At 40.4% G+C, this 26,881-nt stretch overlaps 2 protein-coding genes across 7 annotated transcripts; both read right to left on the bottom strand.

Moving 5' to 3' along the window:
• Window positions 1–539: 539 nt before the first annotated feature.
• Window positions 540–11,323, bottom strand: LOC121621191 (immunoglobulin lambda-1 light chain-like). 3 transcript variants are annotated; one of them, XM_041957556.1, is made up of 4 exons: window positions 9,870–9,925; window positions 9,459–9,784; window positions 1,891–1,924; window positions 540–1,057 (listed from the first exon to the last, which is right to left on the bottom strand). In XM_041957556.1, exons 1-4 carry the CDS (start codon window positions 9,907–9,909, stop codon window positions 732–734), a joined length of 726 nt encoding a protein of 241 aa, XP_041813490.1. In that variant the 5' UTR covers window positions 9,910–9,925; the 3' UTR covers window positions 540–731. The 3 variants fall into 3 exon arrangements, with proteins under 3 accessions (XP_041813490.1, XP_041813488.1, XP_041813487.1); XM_041957554.1 differs by lacking the exons at window positions 9,459–9,784; window positions 9,870–9,925 and adding exons at window positions 10,794–11,119; window positions 11,212–11,323 and having other exon boundaries at window positions 541–1,057; XM_041957553.1 differs by lacking the exons at window positions 9,459–9,784; window positions 9,870–9,925 and adding exons at window positions 3,263–3,588; window positions 3,674–3,730 and having other exon boundaries at window positions 541–1,057.
• A 719-nt stretch (window positions 11,324–12,042) lies between these two features.
• LOC121621193 (immunoglobulin lambda-1 light chain-like) lies at window positions 12,043–25,028 on the bottom strand. Of its 4 annotated transcripts, none has more exons than XM_041957559.1 (4): window positions 24,885–25,028; window positions 24,467–24,792; window positions 13,472–13,505; window positions 12,043–12,581 (listed from the first exon to the last, which is right to left on the bottom strand). In XM_041957559.1, exons 1-4 carry the CDS (start codon window positions 24,922–24,924, stop codon window positions 12,256–12,258), a joined length of 726 nt encoding a protein of 241 aa, XP_041813493.1. In that variant the 5' UTR covers window positions 24,925–25,028; the 3' UTR covers window positions 12,043–12,255. The 4 variants fall into 4 exon arrangements, with proteins under 4 accessions (XP_041813493.1, XP_041813494.1, XP_041813496.1 ...); XM_041957560.1 differs by lacking the exons at window positions 24,467–24,792; window positions 24,885–25,028 and adding exons at window positions 19,952–20,277; window positions 23,662–23,718; XM_041957562.1 differs by lacking the exons at window positions 24,467–24,792; window positions 24,885–25,028 and adding exons at window positions 23,251–23,576; window positions 23,662–23,717.
• Window positions 25,029–26,881: the final 1,853 nt, after the last annotated feature.

Here is a 26,881-nt window from a genome sequence, read left to right as displayed (position 1 = left end):
AATGCGACATGATGATTTGAATTTACGATTTCCTGCACTTTTATTTTTGCTCACTTGCAAAAAAAGGGATTGAATTCAGTTCCCTCTGATTTTACAGAGAGCTGACACTTGACCTCTTCATTTACATGCAGCTATAAATAAGGAGAGGAGGCCTGCAGGTGCATCCTGGGAAGGAAGAGAGGGAGGAGCAGAGAGGTGATGCTTCACTGACGGAGGATGAAAACTCGCTTTCATTTGCTCATTTTATCTGATTTTCTAACGTTCTAACTTAACTGCTGTAAACAACTAAAAGCAGACAAAGTGATTTTAATCTCTAATAAACAATAAGAATGGACCTTTCTGAATTGAAATATGCATTTTGAAGTCAGAGAAATATGTTTGTTATCTGTGTGTCCTGGATTAACTGTAATTATCAGTGAGATGAACATCAGGAGAAAAATAAAATCTTGTACACTTCCAACATTTTTTTGAACATAGTTGTTTTGAATGATGTTTTCAAGAATACAAATAAACACAAACAGTTTTCTTGTCCACAGTTTTTTGTATGTTTATTTTTTATTGAATGAGTCTTGACAAATGCAGCAGTTGCAAAGCTGATACAACACCTCCACCTAACGGTCACAATATGTATTACAAGCATGCACACATCTTTTCCAGCATGTGAACCTTGCAATGAGCAAACAGCACAAAGAGTAAAGAAGCAGCTTTGAAATGGTCATTCTGCTCCTCTGCTATTCTTCAGTGGGACAGTCTGACTTGTGGATGTTTTTCTCTGAAGTCTGGGAGCCCAAAGACACTTTACATGTGTAAACCTTATCCATGTTCCAGTCTGACGTCTGGATGGCCAGATAGCTGCTGATTTGGAAAGTGTGGTCTGCTTGCTGAACAGCGGTGCTGGTAGAGATCCCGCTGCTCACTGGACTCCCACCAGCCAACCAGCTCACATCTGCAAAAGGCACAGACTGACTGGACAGACAGACCAGAGCGGCTTTGTTGGACTGGAGCTCAGCACTGGACGGAGGGAAGACTGTCAGGACAGGAGGAGGGAGGCTGGAGCCTGGAAACACATGAAGGACATTCATCAAACAACTACAAATCTAATCACTAATTCAAAACATGACAGCAACAGATTAGATTTTCACAATATCATAAATCTGGTCAGAACAAGTATTTTAAATCTGAACATCTAGACATCATTATCTTAAAAAAGAGAAGAATTCATTTGTTTTTAACAAAACTCATAAATCATAAGCTTAAATAAAATATTTAAAATAAAATAAATATGATGATTAAGACATTTAAAGAGACACCTTCAAATGATTTTTGACTTCTCATATAATTATTTCAGTTACTTCAGGAAATTACAGTTTGTCAGTTGTGAGTTTGCTTCAGTGGTTTCTATTTAACAAAAAAAAAAAAAGAAAAAGAAAATTTAGCCAATATACAATTTACATCAATTCAAAGTTATCTTTAAACTTTAAAGATTTGTTAATAAAAATCACAAGTGCAGCAGTTTTAAATTGATATTGTCAAGAAAATTATCGTCACATATGTTGTAATATACGTAGATTTTTCTTCATTTTAAAGTTTGTCATGAACTGTGAAAGAAAAGAAAAACACGAACTAGAAAATGTTCCCCATCTAATGAAAAATCCTCAACCCTCACTAAACAAGTGGATCATTTGTAGAAAATAGTTTACATATTGTGATCATTTGCAGATCATCTCGTCAAAGACACAACCTGCTATCAAAGCTGATGTACAAATACAACTATTATCCACTGAACAACATGTTAAATGAAGAAGTAGCACATAAATGGATGTTTTTTAGTCAGTTTGACTCAGAAACAGAGAATCTGTCTTGTTCAATGATCAGATAAAAAGTACTTACTTGTCACAGTCAGCTTGGTGCCTTGTCCGAATACCACAGTGATTCAGTTTGTACACATGGCTGTACAAAAACCTCCTGACTCTCACTGATGAGGGGAGTGGAACTGAAACATCTTGTTGAGACCAACTTTCACTGTCAACATCTCCTTCACTTCATCAGTCTGCTTCTATTCACAAACACTGCTGGACTTGAGGACTGACTCTGAATCTTCTGCTGCATCCTTTTGTTTTCATGCTGGAGATGTTCAAAGTCCAGATATCATCAGTCAATTCAGTCTAATGTCCCTCCTGCAAAACAGCATCATTCAGACAATGCAGCTAAACTTGTGTGGCTGTTATTGACTGCAGGGATGGGATAACAGTCATTTCATGTTGAACTTGCTGCAGCCAAAAGTCCTCTTCAAACAATCACATCACATCAAAGCAGCTGATTTAATGTTAGAGACATAGTTACACACAAAAATGGCTCATGCTATACTCAACTTATCAGGCTGTGTATTTAGTCCTGTGACAGTGTTAACCCTGTGTTTTGTTCACATTGTTGGAGACCCACAGACCCACTGCTGTATGTGTAAATACACTCAATTTGTTCTTCTGATGACTTCATTAAAACCCACTTTGTAGAAAAGGATTGAAGTGGTCATCCTCCACTTTGGACCATAGTTAGTGAGGACCATAAAGCTTTGTGTTGACAGCTTTTAAATCAATTTGTTTGGCAAGAAATGTAAAATGTGTTATGACTCATGATGACGTTTCTGATGTTTGAGGTCAATTAAACCTCAGAGAGGTCAAACTCCCTAATAGACCTCTTCTGAACAAACTGTGATTAAACTCCAAAAACATAAACTTATGGCTGAGCTGATTCAAATTGTTATCACTGCTTGCAGTTATATTTGGGTCATATTCCTATACTTTGATAAGTTTGATTACACACATATATTCGTCAAAATCCTTTGGATTTAATGTTGTTTCAGAGTCTCTGAGACCACAAACGAAGAAATACATCATTTCCACTGATTGATCAATGCAGATATTTACCACATATATTTATCCCCAGCAGTTAGAATACGATTCTCTGTTTGTCTTTGTTTATCAGTCATCAGTGTTTGTCTCGAGTAAATGAAAAGAACAAAATGCAATGAAGAAAATGATAAAAACTGAATCTGATCATTTCTCTAAGTTCAGTGTTGTGAGAGTTAAGTTACTTTTATATGAAATTGGTCTTCAAGATCAGACTGATGAAACTGGTTTGTAGTTGTTTTTAAAGTCTCGTGTTTGGTAGTTATAGAGAGCTTTAATTCATGTGTGAGAGACTCAGAAAGCAGAAGTAGTTAGTGAGGAGGTTTTTGTCACAGTGTAAATCACTGTGATACGTGCTCCTTAGCAGAGTTGTCCCATGTTTGACAGTAATAGACAGCAGAGTCTCCTGCCTCTGCCCTCTTAATGATGAACTGGTAATCTATGTTTGATGTGGATTTAGAGTTGAATCTGTCTGAGGAGAATCCTGTTCCAAAGCTGACTGAACTGTCTTCATGGTCAAACCTCAGAACAAACTGAGGAGCTTCACCAGAAACCTGTTTATACCAATAGACATAAACATTATCATATCTCTGAATGTTGCAGTGGAGAACAACCTCTTGTCCTGCAGAAACTGTGTGGACAGCAGGCGTCTGGGTCACCACTATCACTGCATCAACATCTGTCAACATACAGAGAAAAATCCATGAGTGAAAGGTTTGTGTGTGAACATCTGGGCTGTAAAAGCAATGAGAAGAATATCTTACATGTTAGAGCAGTGATGAGAGTGCAGAGGGTCCCCAGCATGTTGTCAGTGTGTGGTGTAAACGTCCCTTACTGTCCAGCTGAGAGGTGAGCAGGGTTGGAGTGTGAGGAGAAGAGAGACTGAAGCTTATAAAGACACTGAGGAGAGGAGAAGAGGAGGAGGAGGAGTTCACATCACTGTTAATATTCTCAGGGGCGGGACAAATGTTCTTTTTAAAGTTCTGTTAGAGTTGAAAGACATCAAGAAAATATGATCATATAATAAATATGATGTTGTTGGATTTCAGATCCATGTTTTCTCTTTGTTGTTTATTGCAGTGTGTGCAGTAAACAGTGTTCAGTAATCATCAGAATCTGCTTTAATTAACAAGTATGTTTACACACACAAGGAATTTATTTTTCCCGTTGCTCTCAGTGTACTTACACAGAAACACTGCTGTATGTGTAAATATATTCAATTTGTTCTTCTTATGACTTCATTAAAAACAAAAAGTATTGAAGCAGGAACCCTCCACTTTGCCTCAAACTGGACTTGATGAAAGCAATGAAATCGAGAAATGACCATAAAACTTTATTACCACATTTTTAATGTATTTGGACGAAACATGAACATCTTTGAAACTGTCCTGTGTTGCTGGCATCAAATTCTAAATGAGGAAATATTTTTTTAATCTCATAGCGATGTTTGTGAACAAGAAATGGTGCAATCAGAAGAATCAGAATCAGAAACGTTTTATTGTCATTACCCAAGTGCAACGAGTTCCACAAGTGCAACGAAATTACATTTGGTTACAACCGTCCCAGAGGACACAAAGGCACAAGAGACAGTACAAATAATTGACATGAGAAGATGGGGACAGGAGGACCACGATGCAGCCAGCAGGGCGTCTGCTTAGATGAAAAACAAATGAAAACAGGAGGGGAGGGAGAGGGGAAAAAAAGCTAATCCCAGACTGTGCACCCTTGGGGGGGCCACAGTGTGGGATTGGGAAAAAAAATCACCTCACATTTAAGACATTACAACAAGACTCTAACACCTGCACAAGTGGGTGGGGGGAGGAAGTTGGGGGGGGGGGGTCACAGCTACAGCTCCTAGAGCACTGCCCTCAACCCTTCGCCGACTACGCGAAGGAGGCGGTGAGGGGTCAAAGAAGGTGTTGAGTTCAGGGTAAGGTTGAATGTCCCAGAAGGAGGTGGGGGGTCGGAGCATCTTGTCCGCAGAAACATCCAGGAGAGTGATAAGCATCCTTGAGAAGAAACGTATTCCTTTTATTGCAGTAAGTCAGGAAGCTGCCAAATCCAATCAGCAGAAAGTCTGAAATCATAAATTCAATTATGTGTGCGTCTTCAACATCCTCAACGGAAAGGACCAACAGACACATGATCCTCCACTTCTCCCAGGAGTCCAATGTGTAACCGGCTGCGAACGTTCAGGGTAGGGCAGGTGGCTTCTCCTTTACCCATCTTCATCGTGGAGAAAATTCGGTCAATTGCATTGAGAGACCAGCTGACCAGATCCATCATTTTGGATTTGGAGGAAAATGTAAAGAGAGGCTCCGAGATAGTTTAGACACAGACAGCACAGGGCAGAGAGCAATAGGAGGGTAGATAAGGGCAGGGAGGGAGCGAGAGAAAAAGCGTCCGCCTTCTTCGAGTGCCAGAGAATAGACTCGCCCCACTGGGAAGACCTGATCACAACCTGGTTCATCTGCAACCTACTTACATACCTTTGGTTCGTAAACAACGGCCAACCATTAGTTATGTAAAGACATGGTCAGATGAGTCCAGAATGGCACTGAGGGACTGTTTTGACACCACTGAGGTGTTGGGCAGTCCTCACAGGGAGGACATTGACAGTTTAACAACATGCGTCATGGACTACATTAAGTTTTGTGTGGACAACACTGTGCCAACCAGGAAGGTACAGTGTTGCCCAAAAAAAACAAACCCTGAGTGGTCCCTGAACTGAAAGCCCTACTGAACGAGAAGAAAATGGTTTTTAAGTCTGTGGACAGAACTGAGTTGAAGAGGCTGCAGAGGAAGCTGAAAAGAGAGCTCAGGAAAGGCAAGGAGAGCTATAGGAGGAAGCTGGAGGAGCGCCTGCAGGGGAACAACAACAGAGAGGTTTGGAGGGGCCAGCAGCTCCGTCCTCACACGACTTCACCCCCCTCCAATCCACATCACAGACTACAGACCCAACACCCCTCCTCACCCAACAGGACCCACCCCCCTGTCCCCCAGCCGGCCTCTACATAATAGCAGATCAGGTGAGGAAGGAGCTCAAGAGGACGAAGATGAGGAAGACTACTGGCCCTGATGGCATCAGCTCCAGGCTGCTCAGGGACTGTGGAGATCAGCTCTGTGGAGTTGTTCAGCACATCTTCAATATGAGCCTCAGCCTGGAGAGAGTTCCTGCCCTTTGGAAAACTTCCTGTGTGGTTCCAGTGCCAAAGACTGTGCATCCCAGGGAGCCCAACCACTTCAGGCCTGTAGCCTTAACTTCACCCTCTACACATCGGACTTCAGACACAACACAACCAGCTGCCACCTCCAGAAGTTCTCCGATGATACAGCCATCGTTGGATGTGTGTCGCAGGGGAACAATTTGTAATACAGGGAAGTCATCACGAACTTTGTCCACTGGTGTGGACTAAACCACCTGCACATCAAAGCCAGCAAGACCAAGGAGATAGTGATAGATCAGCAGGAAAGCACCACAGACTACACCGGTGTGCATCCAGGGAATTGACATTGAGATTGTGGAGGAGGACAAATACCTGGGTGTACACCTCAACAATAAACTGGACTGGTCCACGAACACTGATGCCCTGAAAAGTAAGGGACAAAGTCGTCTCCATCTTCTGTGAAGACTGAGGTCCTTTGGAGTATGTAGGACATTACTGAGGACATTCTATGACTCTGTGGTTGCATCTGCAGTCTTTTACGCAGTGGTCTGCTGGGGCTGCGGAAGCTCTGAGAGGGACAGAAAGACACTCAATAAACTGGTCAGGAGAGCTGGCTCTGTCCTGGACTGCCCTCTGGACACCACTGAGGATGTAGGTGAGAGGAGGATGTTAGCCAAGCTGACATCAATCATGGACAAGCCCTCCCACCCCCTGCATGACACAGTGGGGGCCCTAAGCAGCTCCTTCAGTAACAGACTGCTGCATCCAGTGTGTAAGAAGGAATGCTACCGCAGGTCCTTCATTCTATTAGCTGTCAGATTATTCAAGTCCAGCACCACATCACACAGAAAACTGTGCTGATGTTGTTTGCCAAAAAATCTGTTGTTTTTTTTTCTTGGCATTTTTGCCAACATACGCTCATATCCTTACATTTTGTGCAATATTACATATTTTTTTTACTGTATTCTATATTTTATTCTTCTGTGCAATAGTATTAACTATTCTTTTCACAGTTATTGGGGCAATACATATGTTTATGTATTTTTCCTACATACTTTTGTCTTTTGTATAGTCAAACATTTCATTTTGCTTGTATAGTATGTACATATATATCGTCTACATTTTTATTTTGAAATTCATTTTTTGGAATTTCTCCATCTCTGTTGCTATTTTTCTTCCAACTGATTTTCCATGCTGTAATGCCCAGATTTCCCCAGCTGGGGATAAATAAAGTTTTTTCCTATCTTATCTTATATGAGAGTCCAAAACAAGATTTTAGAAGTTTAAGATGATATTTGTTCCAGTGGGGAGCTTATAAAAGCAGTGGCTGATGGCTTCACTCTAGCTCAACATGTATCAGCAGGTCAGAAAACAGAAGTAGTTAGTGAGGAGGTTTTTGTCACAGTGTAAATCACTGTGATACAGCTGCAGAGTTGTCCCATGTTTGACAGTAATAGACAGCAGAGTCTCCTGCCTCTGCCCTCTTAATGATGAACTGGTGATCTGTGTTTGATGTGGATTCAGAGTTGAATCTGTCTGAGGAGAATCCTGTTCCAAAGCTGGGTGAACTGTCTGAATAGTAAAAGCTCAGAACAAACTGAGGAGCTTCACCAGGAACCTGTTTATACCAGTTGAAATAATTTCTTGAATCAGTTTTACAGTTGAGAACAACCTCTTGTCCTGCAGAAACTGTGTGGACAGCAGGCGTCTGGGTCAGCACTGCATCAACATCTGTCAACATACAGAGAAAAATCCTCAAGTGAAAGGTTTGTGTGTGAACATCTGGGCTGTAAAAGCAATGAGAAGAATATCTTACATGTTAGAGCAGTGATGAGAGTGCAGAGGGTCCCCAGCATGTTGTCAGTGTGTGGTGTAAACGTCCCTTACTGTCCAGCTGAGAGGTGAGCAGGGTTGGAGTGTGAGGAGAAGAGAGACTGAAGCTTATAAAGACACTGAGGAGAGGAGAAGAGGAGGAGGAGGAGTTTCAACACTGGTTTCAGTCAGAATTCAGCTCCATCGTGTCTGTAGTTTCACAGAACATCTGCACGTTGTTTATGACCACATGTTTTATTAGCTCAGAAATGAATTAAGATTAAACATGTTTCATGTTTGTCACTTTAAATTATCCATTCTAACACAATTCAAAATATCAACACAAGATGTTTCTTACGTCTGCTGTCACATCTCCTTTTCCTAAAAATAACTTCTAACCTGATCATTAATCATCAAAAGAAGCAGACGGGATGATCCCTCTGACATCAGTTCTTGATGCAAAACAGAAATGATAGAACCTTGTTTGTTTACATGTTTTCGGAACTCAGCCAGTGTTTACAGGTCCGGTGAACCCAGCGCATTATTGGATATTTAGATCAATACAGCCGGAACCATTTGTACAAAAAAACTGAACATATGTTTATTTTAACCCACTGACTGTGGTAGAGCTGTTGAGGGTTTATATATAACGGAATGTTATCTGCATAAAAACGAATTTTGTCGTAGAAATGCCTTGTCTGCATACCTATAATACAATTTTTTTGTCAAATAGCAGCCGCAAGAGGTTCAGTGAAATTGTTAAACAATAATGGAGAGAGTGGACATCCTTTTCTTATTCCTCCTGCACTGTGAAGTATTGAGAGGTGTGATTATTGATTAGAACTGATGTAGACTGAATGAATTAAACAGACATTTGATCCACTGAATGAACGACTCCCCAAAACCAAATTTCTGACTGAAAAGAAATGTTGCAGAGAATTTAGATTTTGTGTAAATATTTTCTCAGTATTTGGTTCGTTGGTTGTACTTCACTGTATATATTATAGCACTCGTGGGTTTTGTAAATACACTTTTATTGTAAATACACTTTGGTGTGAATTTGAGTTGTTTGCTGTGACCTTCATCTGAGCTTGAGCCTCTGCCCTCTGAACTGTGAGATATTCAAGGAGCATAGCGACCTTCTCTTCTTTACATATGAAAGCATAAAATCATGACACGTTCTTGGAGTCGTCTTTGTTGATGTGGTTAATATTCAAACCTCAAGGTCCACTTACTGATCTATTCACTAAACGACACAGATATTCACTACATCTAGTTTTTCCCAAGGTCAAGAATGAATCTTTGTTTATCTTGATCGTCGTTGGTGTTTTTTCACTCTGCCAATGACAAGAGGAGAACAACGCTGAATCAAATTATTTCTTCAAATTCAGTGTTGAAAGAGATTAGAAAGGAAACTATTGAGTTTTAAGAAATACTGATGAAACTGGTTTGTTGTTACTGAAGTCTCGTGTTTGGTAGTTATAGAGAGCTTTAGTTCATGTGTCAGAGACTCAGAAAGCAGACGTAGTTAGTGAGGAGGTTTTTGTCGCAGTGTAAATCACTGTGATACAGCTGCATCAGCAGAGTCGTCCCACGTTTGACAGTAATAGACAGCAGAGTCTCCTGCCTCTGCCCTCTTAATGATGAACTGGTAGTCTATGTTTGATGTGGATTTAGAGTTGAATCTGTCTGAGGAGAATCCTGTTCCAAAGCTGGGTGAACTGTCTGAATGGCGAAATCTCACAACATACTGAGGAGCTTCACCAGGAACCTGTTTATACCAACGGACAGAATTTCCATCATCTCTCTGAATGTTGCAGTGGAGAACAACCTCTTGTCCTGCAGAAACTGTGTGGACAGCAGGCGTCTGGGTCAGCACTATCACTGCATCAACACCTGTCAACATACAGAGAAAAATCCATGAGTGAAAGGTTTGTGTGTGAACATCTGGGCTGTAAAAGCAATGAGAAGAATATCTTACATGTTAGAGCAGTGATGAGAGTGCAGAGGGTCCCCAGCATGTTGTCAGTGTGTGGTGTAAACGTCCCTTACTGTCCAGCTGAGAGGTGAGCAGGGTTGGAGTGTGAGGAGAAGAGAGACTGAAGCTTATAAAGACACTGAGGAGAGGAGAAGAGGAGGAGGAGGAGTTCACATCACTGTTAATATTCTCAGGGGCGGCACAAATGTTCTTTTTAAAGTTCTGTTTGAGTTGAAAGACATCGAGAAAATATGATCACATGATAAATGTGACTTCTCTGGATTGCTGAATTATTTTCTTTTGTTTTTGCAATTTTTTTCTCATATATGATCTTTTTCCTGTTGAGGACGTGGAAATAATACATCTGAAATTTGATTTAAGTGTAAGAATAGTAATCATCACTTCATGCGCACATGAGCATTTCTCGAGAACAGGATTTATGATAAGAATGCAGATTCAAACAAGAATGTGTTTTTTCTGTTATGTTGTGATCTTTTGATGGTTTGGAAGACAAATTAATTATTTAACTTATGTTAATGTTGTGAACATAAAACAAAAAGCTACAACTAGATCTAGAGCTACAATCTAATGAAAGGGTAGAAAATATTGAAGACAAAAAGTGGCCACAGATTTTTTCTTTATTTTAAATCTTTTATGATAATTATGAACATAATAAATTAAAATGATCATTAATATGACTATTTATTTACTTTATTTGAGAAAATATTGTTTGTATAATGGACAACTACCACTGGATAGTTGTCAGGATTTAATGAAGGGATTGAGAAGTTTGTTTTTAATACACAATTGGTGAAGTTGGACAAAGAATTTGCTGTTTGCTGACTGCAAGTCAAGACGTGTCAGAGCCTCAAAAAGCAGAAGTGTTCAGTGAGGAGGTTTTTGTCACAGTGTAAATCACTGTGATACGTGCTCCTTAGCAGAGCTGTCCCATGTGCTACAGTAATACACTGCTGAGTCTCCCTCCTCCACATTGCTGATTGTCAAACGATAATCTGATTGTGACTGATGAGTAGATGTGAACTTTGGAGACGAGAAACCAGAACCATAGCTTGAAAACCACCAGCCGTGATGAAAGCTCACTACAAACTGAGGAACTCCTCCTGGAATCTGTTTATACCAGCGAGCAGCACTAGCAGTAACAGTTCCCAGGTTACAGTCCATGGTGGCTGTCTCTCCTGTCCTCAGTGCCACAACAGGAGGCTTCTGTGTCACCACCGTCACACCTCTCACACCTGGAAACAACAAGATGACGTGAAGTGAAGAGAAACACACAGACTGATGAATCCAACATGAGGTCAAAGCTGCAGTCAGTCAGCCTCCTTACATGTTAGAGCAGTGATGAGAGTGCAGAGGGTCCCCAGCATGTTGTCAGTGTGTGCTGAGAATGGCCTTGTAACTGGGAAAGTGAGCTTCCTGCTGACAGATTGGAGGGTTTGGAGGATGAAGAGAGGAGGTGCTGGAGGAGCAATTTAATACAACACTGAAACTGAGAGTGACTGACAGGAGGAGGAGCTTTGCTTCAATCTGCATGCTTTCTCACATTTCTTACTCTCTTATCTTGTTTGAAGGGAAAAGTCTTTTCTGTCTCCATTATTGTCTCTGTAGGCAATGTCTCCCCCCTGACCCCAAAATATTACAACATGATGATTTGAAAAAGACTTCCTGCTCTTATATTGTCATGCATTTGTTTCTTTGCTCACTTGCTAATAAAAGGGATTGAATTCAGTTCCCTCTGATTTTACAGAGAGCTGACACTTGACCTCTTCATTTACATGCAGCTATAAATAAGGAGAGGAGGCCTGCAGGTGCATCCTGGGAAGGAAGAGAGGGAGGAGTAGAGAGGTGATGCTTCACTGACGGAGGATGAAAACTCACTTTCGTTTGCTCATTTTATCTGATTTGTCTAACATCTTAACTGCTGCAAACAACTAAAACCAGTCAAAGTGAAAATTTATCTCTAATAACCAAAAAGAATGAAGCTTTATGAATTGAAATATGCATTTTAAAGTCAGAGGAATATGTTTGTTTTCTGTGTGTCCTGGATTAACTGTAATTGTCAGTGAGATGAACTTCAGGAGAAAAATAAAGTTCCAACATTGTGTTGAACATTATTGTTTTAAATGATGTTTTCAAGAATACAAATAAACACAAACAGTTTTGTTGTCCACAGTTTTTTTGTATGTTTATTTTTTATTGAATGAGTCTTGACAAATGCAGCAGTTGCAAAGCTGATACAACTTCTCCACCTAACGGTCACAACATGTATTACAAGCATGCACACACATCTCTTCGAGCATGTGAACCTTGTAATGAGCAAACAGCACAAAGAGTAAAGAAGCAGCTTTGAAATGGTCATTCTGCTCCTCTGCTATTCTTCAGTGGGACAGTCTGACTTGTGGATGTTTTTCTCTGAAGTCTGGGAGCCCAAAGACACTTTACATGTGTAAACCTTATCCATGTTCCAGTCTGACGTCTGGATGGCCAGATAGCTGCTGATTTGGAAAGTGTGGTCTGCTTGCTGAACAGCGGTGCTGGTAGAGATCCCGCTGCTCACTGGACTCCCACCAGCCAACCAGCTCACATCTGCAAAAGGCACAGACTGACTGGACAGACAGACCAGAGCGGCTTTGTTGGACTGGAGCTCAGCACTGGACGGAGGGAAGACTGTCAGGACAGGAGGAGGGAGGCTGGAGCCTGAAAACACATGAAGGACATTCATCATACAACTACAAATCAAGTCATAGAAAACAGAAAAGTCACAGAAAGACGCTCGACACAGTTTTGGATGTGGAGATTATTTGCGTTGACAACCAATAAAATCATCTAAAGCAAAAAATAAACTTTTCAAATCAGTCAGAATATATAAAAATCATCATCAACAACATGAGCAGAGTTTACTTTCAACCATTTTGAAGCATTCCCATTTTCTCACTGCAATCAGACACATGAGGATCACTTCAGAAAGATTCTGATTCAACCACTGAAATTATGTCCAACCACAGTGATTGAACATCATCTAATATTATCAGTCACTGTGTTAAACTACAGCAGATATCACTTCAGTCTGAAAGATGACTTTTGCATCAAATTTTCAACAAAGCAAAGTACAGAATGTTTACTCTGTCTGATCGACTGAAGATCAACCTAAATTAACTCTTGTTTTTACAAGATCAACATTCAGCAATAGCAATAAATGCTAATTACTATTGACAAATAGTGGAACAAACTTCATCTGAAAATCCTAAAAGTTCTGGAAAGTATTGACTGAAATTTAATTATAACGAAAAAAATCATCATCATCAAGTTGGACCATTTTTATTTAATTTCCAAAAAAAAAAAAAAAAAAAAAAACAACTATCCAGATTTGTATTGAAAATTTTCAAAATACAATTATCTCCTGTCCATTGTCTTGTAAAGCACAACTTGATGCTTTTTCAAAGCTGCTGTACAAACATCAAACAATTAATCTGCACTAAACATCTGTTCAATGTTTCAGACAAGAAGCAGCAAGTAAATGAAATACTTGAATTATACATGAAAACAGAGAATCTGTCTTGTTTAATGATCAGATAAAAAGTACTTACTTGTCACAGTCAGCTTGGTGCCTTGTCCGAATACCACAGTGATTCAGTTTGTACACATGGCTGTACAAAAACCTCCTGACTCTCACTGATGAGGGGAGTGGAACTGAAACATCTTGTTGAGACCAACTTTCACTGTCAACATCTCCTTCACTTCATCAGTCTGCTTCTATTCACAAACACTGCTGGACTTGAGGACTGACTCTGAATCTTCTGCTGCATCCTTTTGTTTTCATGCTGGAGATGTTCAAAGTCCAGATATCATCAGTCAATTCAGTCTAATGTTCCTCCTGCAAAACAGCATCATTCAGACAATGCAGCAATCACATTATATCAAAGCAGTTGATTTAATGTTAGAGACATAATTACACACAAAAATGTCTCATGCTATACTGAACTTATCAGGCTGTGTATTTAGTCCTGTGACAGTGTTAACCCTGTGTTTTGTTCACATTGTTGGAGACCCACAGACCCACTGCTGTATGTGTAAATACACTCAATTTGCTCTTCTGATGACTTCATTAAAACCCACTTTGTAAAAAAATATTGAAGTGGTCATCCTCCACTTTGCCTCAAACTGGACTTGATGACAGCGATGAAATACAGAAATGACCATAAAGCTTCTTTATCGCACCAAATAAAGATGTATTTAATGTTTTTTTTATGTTATCTGGACTAAACATGGACAGCTTTAAATTCATTTTGTTTGGCAAGAACTCATTAAAGAAATGTAAAATGTGTTTTGACACATGATGATGTTTCTGATGTTTGAGGCAAATTAAACCTGAGGGGTCAAACTCCCTGTTCGAACTCTTCTGAACAAACTGTGATTAAACTCCAGAAACGTAAATTTGTGCAGAATAATTTGGTGTTTGGGAGGTGGAATGCTGCATAAAAGTGCTGACAGCACCAATCACACATATAAAGCTGATTCAAACCCTTTGGATTTAATGTTGTTTCACAGACGGAGACCACAAACGGAAGAAATTCATCATTTCCACTTGTTAATCAATGTAGATATTTACCACATATCATTGAGTGGGGATATTTACCTATCATTGAGGAGAGAAGGAAGCAGGTGAATTCTGGAAGTTCTAGAAAGGAGAGGTTTGATGTGCAGTTTGTTCGAGAGGGGGAGAAAAAGGCCTGTGGTAGCATTGTAGCAGCTAACAATAGCTAAAGCGGTGAGAGTATGATAGTATCTTAGCAGTTAGTATTGGTAGCTAGCAATTAACATTAACAGTATAGGTGAATCTAGCTTTATTGTCTTCTTCTGTTCCTCTTAGCAGGTAGCGGTTAGCACGTAGCATTAGCTAAATGGTAGCATCGGAACTGTATTGTCTTCTTCTGTTCTTCCTAGCGGTTAGCATTAGCATTAGCAATAGTTAAATGGTAGCATCGGTACTGGCCACTACCTGGAGCATCTCTGGGTCAGTTGAACGTGGCGGTGCTGTTTGGATTGTGTAGGAGCAGTGTGAACTGGCACTAGGGGGGGTGACTCTGGGACGCCGGAGTTCACTGCCTAACCTCCTGGAGGTGTAGTGGGACTAAGTAGGCGAAACACTGTTGAAGGGAGGTTTCCACCTGATGACCCCCAGAGACGTGTTAGGAATCACTGCTCTTTGGCAGGTATAGAGGCAGATTAGAGCTCCAAGGTTCTTCACTGAGAATGAATCCTCTTTTTGAGCACAAGTATCTTGTGTTTAAATTAACTACCACATATGTTTATCCCCAACAGTTAGAATAACATTCATTTTTTGTCTTCAGCAAATGAAAAGAACAAAATGAAACAAAGAAAATGATAAACAGTAAATTTGATTATTTCTTCAAGTTCAGTGTTGAGAGAGTTTTGTCAGTTACTTTTATATGAAATTGGTCTTTCAAGATGAGACTGATGAAACTGGTTAGTAGTCTCATGTTTGGTCGTTATAGAGAGCTTTAGTTCATGTGTCAGAGACTCAGAAAGCAGAAGTCGTTAGTGAGGAGGTTTTTGTCACAGTGTAAATCACTGTGATACGTCCTCCTGAGCAGAGTTGTCCAATGTGTGACAGTAATAGACAGCAGAGTCTCCTGCCTCTGCCCTCTTAATGATGAACTGGTAATGTGTGTTTGATGTGGATTTAGAGTTGAATCTGTTTGAGGAGAATCCTGTTCCAAAGCTGGGTGAACTGTCTGTTTATACCATCTGGCTGTATATCCATCATCTCTCTGAATGTTGCAGTGGAGAACAACCTCTTGTCCTGCAGAAACTGTGTGGACAGCAGGCGTCTGGGTCAGCACTTTCGCTGCATCAACATCTGTCAACATACAGAGAAAAATCCATGAGTGAAAGGTTTGTGTGTGAACATCTGGGCTGTAAAAGCAATGAGAAGAATATCTTACATGTTAGAGCAGTGATGAGAGTGCAGAGGGTCCCCAGCATGTTGTCAGTGTGTGGTGTAAACGTCCCTTACCGTCCAGCTGAGAGGTGAGCAGGGTTGGAGTGTGAGGAGAAGAGAGACTGAAGCTTATAAAGACACTGAGGAGAGGAGAAGAGGAGGAGGAGGAGTTTCAACACTCAACACTGGTTTCATTCAGAACTCAGCTCCAGCATGTCTGTAGTTTCACAGAACATCTGCAAGTTGTTTATGACCAAATTTTTTATTTGCATAGAAATGGGTTCTGGGTTTTTTTTTCACTCTGCTGTCTGGTGCAAATGGACAGAGCAAAATAAAAAGCAGAAAACAACAGTGAATTTTTTTACGTTCATTATTGATGATATCGTTCGCAACTGGACTTTGTCAGTTTGTCTTGGAAGACGTTTCGCCTCTCATCTGAGAAAGCTTCAATAGTTCATGCGCACCAGACTAGATGGGACAGCTCTAGTCTCATGAAATGGTGTTAGGTTCAGTGTTTATCCTCTGAGTGAGGCCAACCCCCAAAACCAAGGATGGTATCACTCTATTGTGAGGCAAACGATCCCCCATTAAGGCGGGGGTAGGGTGCAACCCTTGAGTGTCAACGACAGTCGTCTGCCTCGTTAGTGTCTCATTGTTGTCATTGGGAGGCTCCTTGAGTCATGTGTGAATGGCTTTGTTGTTTATTTTCAGAGGCTAAATCTTTGAATCTCTTTGGGAGAGATGAAAGGACAGCATTGTATGTGGGAGATAGGTGGTGTCTCAGACCTCCCCCTCTGTTCAGAGATGGTTTTTCAACCTTGACATAGATGGCTTCTCTCAACCCTCTTTCAAACCATCTGTCTTCTCTGTCCAGAATATGCACATTTTATCCTCAAAGGAGTGTGCTTCCTCCTTGAGGTGCAGGTAAACAGCTGAGTTTAGACCTGAAGAGTTAGCCCTTCTGTATTGTGCCATGAATCTGTTCAGTGGCTGTTTGGTTTCCCTAATATACAAGTCTGTGCATTCCTCACTGCACTGGACTGCATACACCAGATTGTTCTTGATACACCAGACACATATGGAATGACGATGTTATGCCGTCTGTCTCTCTTTTCTTCCTCTGTCACCCTGTTCTTTCTGGAAGCGGCTGAACTTTTCACAAAAGACCAGCTGGGATAACCACAGGTTTTGAGGGCCCCCCTCAGGTGTTTGTGTTCCTTGTCTCTGGCCTGTTGGCTGGTTGGAACATTATCAGCTCTGTGTTGGAGAGTTCTGATAACACCTAGTTTGTGTTCCAGTGGGTGATGTGAGTCAAAAAGGAGATACTGGTCTGTGTGGGTAGGTTTTCTGTCAACCCCAATATGGAGGCGCCTGTTCTGTCCTTGACATCCTCTCGAGTGAATTTGATGTTCTTGTCCACTGAGTTAATGTGCTCAGGGAAGGCTTGCCTTCAGGTCCAGTTGCGAACGATTGAATGCCCTGAAGCTTACAATGACCTGGATGAATGAGAATATTTACAGGCATGGAATGAATATTGAATGACGAATGAAACAGGTTCCTTTATAAGCATGACATAGGTGGATATGACAGCATGCATGGATACATGTGTCCAAACAGCATGCTCAGCTTTATATTTGATCATTTGCATTTCTTAGAAACACGTGCATTGAAACTATGAAACCTTTCATTTATAATGTATTCACAGTGCATGTTTAGAGTTCAGGGTTATGACACACTGATGGTTTCTGACACCATGAGACTGATTTAACTGTTCAACAGCAGTGAATGGATGGTCAGATGGTCTGTGGGAAGAAACTGTTCTTGTGTCTGTTTATGAGCATAATTTCCATCATATCTCTGAATGTTTATCAGTTGTTGGGATTCTTTGGTGTTTTTTGTCTGGTGCAAATGAAAAAACAAAACGGAAAAGCAGAAAACAACAAATACTGAAACTAATTATTTCTTCAAGTTCAGTGCTGTGAGAGTTTTGTAAGTTTCATATGAAATTGGTTTGAAGTTTTTTAAAGCGTCATGTTTGGTAGTTATAGAGAGCTTTAGTTCATGTGTGAGAGACTCAGAAAGCAGAAGTAGTTAGTGAGGAGGTTTTTGTCACAGTGTAAATCACTGTGATACAGCTGCATCAGCTGTGTCGTCCCTTGTTTGACAGTAATAGACAGCAGAGTCTCCTGCCTCTGCCCTCTTAATGATGAACTGGTAGTCTATGTTTGATGTGGATTTAGAGTTGAATCTGTCTGAGGAGAATCCTGTTCCAAAGCTGGGTGAACTGTCTGAATGGCGAAATCTCACAACATACTGAGGAGCTTCACGAGGAACCTGTTTATACCAACGGACAGAAATTCCATCGTCTCTCTGAATGTTGCAGTGGAGAACAACCTCTTGTCCTGGAGAAACTGTGTGGACAGCAGGCGTCTGGGTCAACACTATCACTGCATCAACATCTGTCAACATACAGAGAAAAATCCACGAGTGAAAGGTTTGTGTGTGAACATCTGGGCTGTAAAAGCAATGAGAAGAATATCTTACATGTTAGAGCAGTGATGAGAGTGCAGAGGGTCCCCAGCATGTTGTCAGTGTGTGGTGTAAACGTCCCTTACTGTCCAGCTGAGAGGTGAGCAGGGTTGGAGTGTGAGGAGAAGAGAGACTGAAGCTTATAAAGACACTGAGGAAGGAGAAGAGGAGGAGGAGGAGTTTCAACACTGTTTTCAGTCAGAATTCAGCTCCATCATGTCTGTAGTTTCACAGAACATCTGCACGTTGTTTATGACCACATGTTTTATTAGCTCAGAAATGAATTGAGATTCAACATGTTTCATGTTTGTCACTTTAAATTATCCATTCTAACACAATTCAAAATATCAACACAAGATGTTTCTTACGTCTGCTGTCACATCTCCTTTTCCTAAAAATAACTTCTAATCTGATCATTAATCATCAAAAGAAGCAGACGGGATGATCCCTCTGACATCAGTTCTTGATGCAAAACAGAAATGATTGAACCTTGTTTGTTTACATGTTTTCGGAACTCAGCCAGTGTTTACAGGTCCGGTGAACCCAGCGCATTATTGGATATTTAGATCAATACAGCCGGAACCATTTGTACAAAAAAACTGAACATATGTTTATTTTAACCCACTGACTGTGGTAGAGCTGTTGAGGGTTTATATATAACGGAATGTTATCTGCATAAAAATGAATTTTGTCGTAGAAATGCCTTGTCTGCATACCTATAATACAATTTTTTTGTCAAATAGCAGCCGCAAGAGGTTCAGTGAAATTGTTAAACAATAATGGAGAGAGTGGACATCCTTTTCTTATTCCTCCTGCACTGTGAAGTATTGAGAGGTGTGATTATTGATTAGAACCGATGTAGACTGAATGAATTAAACAGACATTTGATCCACTGAATGAACGACTCCCCAAAACCAAATTTCTGACTGAAAAGAAATGTTGCAGAGAATTTAGATTTTGTGTCAATATTTTCTCAGTATTTGGTTCGTTGGTTGTACTTCACTGTATATATTATAGCACTCGTGGGTTTTGTAAATACACTTTTATTGTAAATACATTTTGGTGTGAATTTGAGTTGTTTGCTGTGACCTTCATCTGAGCTTGAGCCTCTGCCCTCTGAACTGTGAGATATTTAAGGAGCATAGCGACCTTCTCTTCTTTACATATGAAAGCATAAAATCATGACACGTTCTTGGAGTCGTCTTTGTTGATGTGGTTAATATTCAAACCTCAAGGTCCACTTACTGATCTATTCACTAAACGACACAGATATTCACCACATCTAGTTTTTCCCAAGGTCAAGAATGAATCTTTGTTTATCTTGATCACTCATTGGTGTCACTCTGCCAATGACAAGAGGAGAACAACGCTGAATCAAATTATTTCTTCAAATTCAGTGTTGAAAGAGATTAGAAAGGAAACTATTGAGTTTTAAGAAATACTGATGAAACTGGTTTGTTGTTACTGAAGTCTCGTGTTTGGTAGTTATAGAGAGCTTTAGTTCATGTGTCAGAGACTCAGAAAGCAGAAGTAGTTAGTGAGGAGGTTTTTGTCACAGTGTAAATCACTGTGATACAGCTGCATCAGCAGAGTCATCCCATTTGTTACAGTAATAGACAGCAGTGTCTCCTGTCTCTGCCCTCTTAATGACGAACTGATAATCTGTGTTTGATGTGGATTTAGAGTTGAATCTGTCTGAGGAGAATCCTGTTCCAAAGCTGGGTGAACTGCTAGAATAGTGAAAGCTCAGAACAAACTGAGGAGCTTCACCAGGAACCTGTTTATACCAACGGACATAATTTCCATCATTTCTCTGAATGTTGCAGTGGAGAACAACTTCTTGTCCTGCAGAAACTGTGTGGACAGCAGGCGTCTGGGTCAGCACTATCACTGCATCAACATCTGTCAACATACAGAGAAAAATGAGTGAAAGGTTTGTGTGTGAACATCTGGGCTGTAAAAGCAATGAGAAGAATATCTTACATGTTAGAGCAGTGATGAGAGTGCAGAGGGTCCCCAGCATGTTGTCAGTGTGTGGTGTAAACGTCCCTTACTGTCCAGCTGAGAGGTGAGCAGGGTTGGAGTGTGAGGAGAAGAGAGACTGAAGCTTATAAAGATACTGAGGAGAGGAGAAGAGGAGGAGGAGGAGTTCACATCACTGTTAATATTCTCAGGGGCGGCACAAATGTTCTTTTTAAGTCCTGTTAGAGTTGAAAGACATCAGGAAACTTTCATCACAAGACAAATGTGACTCACTGGATTGCAGAATTATTTTCTTTTGTTTTTGCAGTTTTTGTTTTCTCACATATGATCTTCTTCCTGTTGAGGACGTGGAAATAACACATCTGAAATATGATTTAATCTAATCATCACTGCATGTGCACCAGAGGATTTCTTCAGAGAAAGGATTTATTACATGATGAGAATTCAGATTAAAACAAGAATGTGTTTTTTTCTGTTTTCTTGTGATCTTTTGATGATTACGAAGACAAATTAATTATTTAATTTATGCAAATGTTGTGAACATAAAACAGAAAGCTACAACCAGATCAGTCCAGGATGTATGTGACCATCTAATAAAAGGGAAGAAAAGATTGATGACAAAGGAGAAAGTTATCATTAATATGAATATCAAGTGTAAACAATGATTTTTACAGTCATGTCACACACTTGACTTTATTTGAGAAAATATTGTTTGTATAATGGACAACTTCCACTGGATAGTTGTCAGGATTTTATGAAGGGATTGAGAGGTTTGTAAAGATAATTTTAATAAACATTTGGTGAAGTTGGACAAAGAATTTGCTGTTTGCTGACTGCAAGTCAAGACGTGTCAGAGCCTCAAAAAGCAGAAGTGTTCAGTGAGGAGGTTTTTGTCACAGTGTAAATCACTGTGATGCCCACTCATTCACAGAGCCGTCCCATGTGCTGCAGTGATAGACTGCTGAGTCTCCCTCCTCCACATTGTTGATGATCAAACGATAATCTGATTGTGACTGATGAGTAGATGTGAACTTTGGAGACGAGAAACCAGAACCATAGCTTGGAGAGCTCCAGCTGTGATAAAACCTCAGTACAAACTGAGGAACTCCTCCTGGAATCTGTTTATACCAGCGAGCAGCACTAGCAGTAACAGTTCCCAGGTTACAGTCCATGGTGGCTGTCTCTCCTGTCCTCAGTGCCACAACAGGAGGCTTCTGTGTCACCACCGTCACACCTCTCACACCTGGAAACAACAAGATGACGTGAAGTGAAGAGAAACACACAGACTGATGAATCCAACATGAGGTCAAAGCTGCAGTCAGTCAGCCTCCTTACATGTTAGAGCAGTGATGAGAGTGCAGAGGGTCCCCAGCATGTTGTCAGTGTGTGCTGAGAATGGCCTTGTAACTGGGAAAGTGAGCTTCCTGCTGACAGATTGGAGGGTTTGGAGGATGAGGAGAGGAGGTGCTGGAGGAGCAATTTAATACAACACTGAAACTGAGAGTGACTGACAGGAGGAGGAGCTTTGCTTCGAAAATATTTTCAGTCTTTGTTTGACACTGTTCGGGTTGATTTCTCTGATTGCAAAGCAGGAAATACCTGAGTTACTGCACCTTCTGTGATCAGACAAACTTTTTGGTTTCATATCTTCTGTGCAGAAAATTACACCTTCTGCATTCACAATCGTTCTTCTGGGGTTGAAGAAGTATCATTTTGAAACTGATGACATGAGAAAATCATCATCAGAGTTGTGTGTTTTTCCTGCTTCCAGAGGCTGATTAATGAGATTCATGAGATCAAGATTTATTTTCACACACACACACTCACACTGTTTCTTGCCAAAAGCTGACACTTGACTTCTTCATTTACATGCAGCTATAAATAAGGAGAGGAGGCCTGCAGGTGCATCCTGGGAAGGAAGAGAGGGAGGAGTAGAGAGGTGATGCTTCACTGACGGAGGATGAAAACTCACTTTCATTTGTTCATTTCATCTGATTTTTCTAACATCTTAACTGCTGCAAACAACAAATCAAGACAAAGTGCTATTAATCTCTAATAACCAATAAGAATGAAGCTTTCTGAATTGAAATATGCATTTTGAAGTCAGAGAAATATGTTTGTTATCTGTGTGTCCTGGATTAACTGTAATTATCATTTTGTTGAACATTATTGTTTTAAATGATGACGCTCTGTTCTTGCTGCTGGGTTATTTTCCCTGTGTCCTGTAATTGCTTGAGCTTCTGTTGATACTTTGCCCCCCATGGCCTCTCTTATTTGGACTTTACCTTTTGAACAGAAGAATTTGCTATTTGCTTTTTTCTTTCTACGAATAAATTTTGTTCTCGTCTCTGCATCTGGGTCCTGGCCTCGCTCTTTGTGAACATAACAATAATTTGGTCTTTGGGAGGTGACATGCTGCATAGAAAGTGCTGACAGCACCAATCACACAGAGAGCTGATTCAAATCCTTTGAATTAAAAGTTGTTTCACAGACGGAGTCTCTGAGACCACAAACAGAAGAAATTCATCATGTCCACTTATTGATCAATGAAGATATTTACCACATATATTTATCCCCAGCAGTTAGAATAAATTCTCTGTGGTTTATCATTTGTTGGTGTTTTTTGTCTCGAGCAAATGAAAAGAACAAAATGAAACAAAGAAAATTATAAAAACTAAATCTGATTCTTTCTTCAAGTTCAGTGTTGAGAGGTTTGTCAGTTACTTTTATTTCAAATTGGTCTTTCAAGATCAGACTGATGAAACTGGTTTGTAGTTTTTCTAAAGTCTCATGTTTGGTAGTTATAGAGAGCTTTAGTTCATGCGTCAGAGACTCAGAAAGCAGGAGTAGTTAGTGAGGAGGTTTTTGTCACAGTGTAAATCACTGTGATACGTGCGCCTTAGCAGAGTCGTCCCATGTGTGACAGTAATAGACAGCAGAGTCTCCTGCCTCTGCCCTCTTAATGATGAACTGGTAATCTGTGTTTGATGTGGATTTAGAGTTGAATCTGTCTGAGGAGAATCCTGTTCCAAAGCTGGGTGAACTGTTTGAATGGTAAAATTCTAGAACATACTGAGGAGCTTCACCAGGAACCTGTTTATACCATCTGGCTGTATATACATCATCTCTCTGAACATTGCAGTGGAGAACAACCTCTTGTCCTGGAGAAACTGTGTGGACAGCAGGCGTCTGGGTGAGCACTATCACTGCATCAACATCTGTCAACATACAGAGAAAAATCCATGAGTGAAAGGTTTGTGTGTGAACATCTGGGCTGTAAAAGCAATGAGAAGAATATCTTACATGTTAGAGCAGTGATGAGAGTGCAGAGGGTCCCCAGCATGTTGTCAGTGTGTGGTGTAAACGTCCCTTACTGTCCAGCTGAGAGGTGAGCAGGGTTGGAGTGTGAGGAGAAGAGAGACTAAAGCTTATAAAGACACTGAGGAGAGGAGAAGAGGAGGAGGAGGAGTTTCAACACTGAACAGTTTCAGCCATAGATAAACTACAACATGTCAGTGGTTTCACAGCACATCTTCAAGTCATTTCATAACAGAGAACTTTTAATGAACTTTAAGTTCTCGTGTGTATACAAGATGTTTTGTATCTCAGTCCTCAAATTGCTCACTGTGATATCAGTTAACAGATGTGATTTCATGGACCCAGTCAGTTATCAGTTGGAGGTCCAATCGCATGCACAACTCGACTCATTGACATACTGCAGTATTTTAACATCAGTGTGCTCGTTTATGAGATGTTGTTGGACATCGAAGAAGTGGTTTATGTAGCATGTGTTGTTTGAGACGTTTCAGTGTAAACATTTGGCCTTTTGAATGCAATGAAAATTACCGACAACAAAAATTCTAACTGACCAAAAGTTCCTGTTCTTTGGAATTCTAGAAGTTAATTTCAGCAGCTCCATTTCAAGATGGGTGAATATTTATATATTTGTCAGAAAAACAGATTTTAGTTACAGGCTTACTTTGCAAAGGTCAGTGCTGACACACTGCAGAAATGGTGAAATTAAATGTTTGCTCATGTCGCATTAGACTTCAAAAAGCAGAAGTGTTCAGTGAGGAGGTTTTTGTCACAGTGTAAATCACTGTGATACAGCTGCACCAGCAGAGCTGTCCCATGTGCTACAGTAATAGACAGCAGAGTCTCCCTCCTCCACATTGTTGATGATCAAACGATAATCTGATTGTGACTGATGAGTAGATGTGAACTTTGGAGACGAGAAACCAGAACCATAGCTCGGAGAGCTCCAGCCGTGATAAAACCTCACTACATGCTGAGGAAATCCTCCTGGAATCTGTTTATACCAGGAAGCAGCTTGGTTAGTAACAGTTCCCAGGTTACAGTCCATGGTGGCTGTCTCTCCTGTCCTCAGCACCACAACAGGAGGCTTCTGTGTCACCACCGTCACACCTCTCACACCTGGAAACAACAAGATGATGTGAAGTGAAGAGAAACACACAGACTGATGAATCCAACATGAGGTCAAAGCTGCAGTCAGTCAGCCTCCTTACATGTTAGAGCAGTGATGAGAGTGCAGAGGGTCCCCAGCATGTTGTCAGTGTGTGCTGAGAATGGCCTTGTAACTGGGAAAGTGAGCTTCCTGCTGACAGATTGGAGGGTTTGGAGGATGAGGAGAGGAGGTGCTGGAGGAGCAATTTAATACAACACGGAAACTGAGAGTGACTGACAGGAGGAGGAGCTGTGCTTCAATCTGCATAATTTGTCATGTTTGTCTAATTTGTCTTTTTTTGTGTGTGTGCAGGTGACCCCCCCTGCACCAAAATAAATAAATAAATGTTATCCAGTGTGTTAAGATCTGAAAAGGTCTCCAGTCGTTTTATCGTAATAGCAGCAGTCTTTGTGCCTAATGATTTGGGTTAATGGAATGCATCAAAGTTTGTAAAACCCTTGACTCCTTATGTTTCCTTGCTTGATTCACAGCTTCCAAAAATCTTCATATTAACAGATTTTTCACAAGTTTCAAGTTGACACTTAATACAGGGTTACTACATCTGCATGTTTCCAGTCAAGGGCAGTTTTACAGAAAACCACTTTATTTACATGAAGCTAAATAGAGACAGGATGCCTGCAGGTGCATCCTGCAGATGAGAGAGTGGAGTTGAAAAATGAGCCCACGTTCTAGCAGAAACTAAGCTTCTTTTTTTTCCCCCTATGTATGCCTTTCTAATCGTGAACCTGTGCTGCTCTCTTGTGTGCATTCAACAGAATAACAATGTCCTCTGTTAAGATAAGATAAGATAAGATAAGATAAGATAAAACTTTATGTATCCCCAGCTGGGGAAATTTGGGTATTACAGCAGCATTTAATAGCAGTTGGAATGTAAAATAGCAACAGAGATAGAGAAATTCAAAAAACAAAATAAAAAGTTGACTAGATATGTGCACATATTATACAAGCAAAAATTTACATATAAAAACTATATAAAAGAAAAAGAATATTGAAAAAATATATAAGACATATGCATTGCTGCAATAACTGGAAAAAATGTATGCTGCCTTCAGATTAATAATGATAATAAATAGTGTCGATACTATTGAGAAAATATACAAAACAGTAAAAGAAATATGCAATATTGCACAAAATGTAAGGATATGAGCGTATGTTGGCATAAATGACAAAAAAACAACATATCATTTGACAAACATAGTCTTATGTTAAGTGATTATATTATTGTATATCCGCCCTATTTGTTGTCATCAGGATGTGTCACATAAAGAGATCTGATCTTTCCTGGTCCATGAACACCTCCCGCCTGGTAAAGAAGGCACAACAAAGGCTCTTCTTCCTCAGGAAACTGAAACGGGCTGGACTCTCCTCTCCGTTGCTCGTCAACTTCTACAGGGCCACAATTGAAAGCATCCTCTGCCTTAGTGTGACAGTGTGGTATGGCAGCTGCACGGCATAGGAGAGGAAACAACTGGCACGTGTGGTTAAAACTGCACAGGGCATCGTGGGCTGCCCCCTTCCTGACCTAGACTCTATATATGAAGGCCGGGTCAGGAAGAGGGCAAGATCCATCGCCACGGACCCCAGCCACCCAGGCCACAGACTGTTTGTACCGCTTCCATCAGGAAAGCGGTACAGGAACATCCGCACCACCACTAACAGACTGAGGGACAGCTTCTTCCCCAGAGCTGTCAGAGCTATCACCCCCAGCAGCCCCTCACTGGAGTGAGAGACTGTGAGAACTGTGAACCACTGCACACCGCACTTTACACCTACACCTCCACCTCCACCTGCACCTTCTGTGTACTTAACATTTAAGTACACACACACACTTAACTGAAATATACATTTGAGTATATTGGCACATTTCATTTTCATTGGTATTTCATTTCATCACTGTGTATATTTTATTCTGTTTGTATATTTCATTCTGTTAGCACATTTCACTAGTATATTTCATTGTTTATTGTTTAGTATATTTTTATTGCCATAGTATATTTTCATTCTGGTATATTTTTAATTGCATTTACAAATATTTTT

This window comes from Chelmon rostratus, chromosome 17, assembly GCF_017976325.1.
Source record: "Chelmon rostratus isolate fCheRos1 chromosome 17, fCheRos1.pri, whole genome shotgun sequence".
NCBI classification, from domain to species: Eukaryota; Metazoa; Chordata; class Actinopteri; order Chaetodontiformes; family Chaetodontidae; genus Chelmon; species Chelmon rostratus.
Note: the sequence above shows the minus strand (reverse complement) of the source record. Positions and strands in the feature narration are given on the sequence as shown.

Bases quoted from the DNA above. Each gene is read 5' to 3' on its own strand.
- LOC121621191 (XM_041957554.1), bottom strand. From the start codon at position 11,251: ATGCTGGGGACCCTCTGCACTCTCATCACTGCTCTAACAT. The intron at 11,120-11,211 runs GTAAGGAGGCTG...TGTTGTTTCCAG, and splicing joins TCTCATCACTGCTCTAACAT to GTGTGAGAGGTGTGACGGTG. The intron at 1,925-10,793 runs GTATCACAGTGA...TGAATCACTGTG, and splicing joins ACAGCTCTGCTAAGGAGCAC to GTATTCGGACAAGGCACCAA.
- LOC121621193 (XM_041957559.1), bottom strand. From the start codon at position 24,924: ATGCTGGGGACCCTCTGCACTCTCATCACTGCTCTAACAT. The intron at 13,506-24,466 runs GTATCACAGTGA...TGAATCACTGTG, and splicing joins ACAGCTCTGCTGGTGCAGCT to GTATTCGGACAAGGCACCAA. The intron at 12,582-13,471 runs GTAAGTACTTTT...ATGTGTTTTCAG, and splicing joins CACCAAGCTGACTGTGACAA to GCTCCAGCCTCCCTCCTCCT.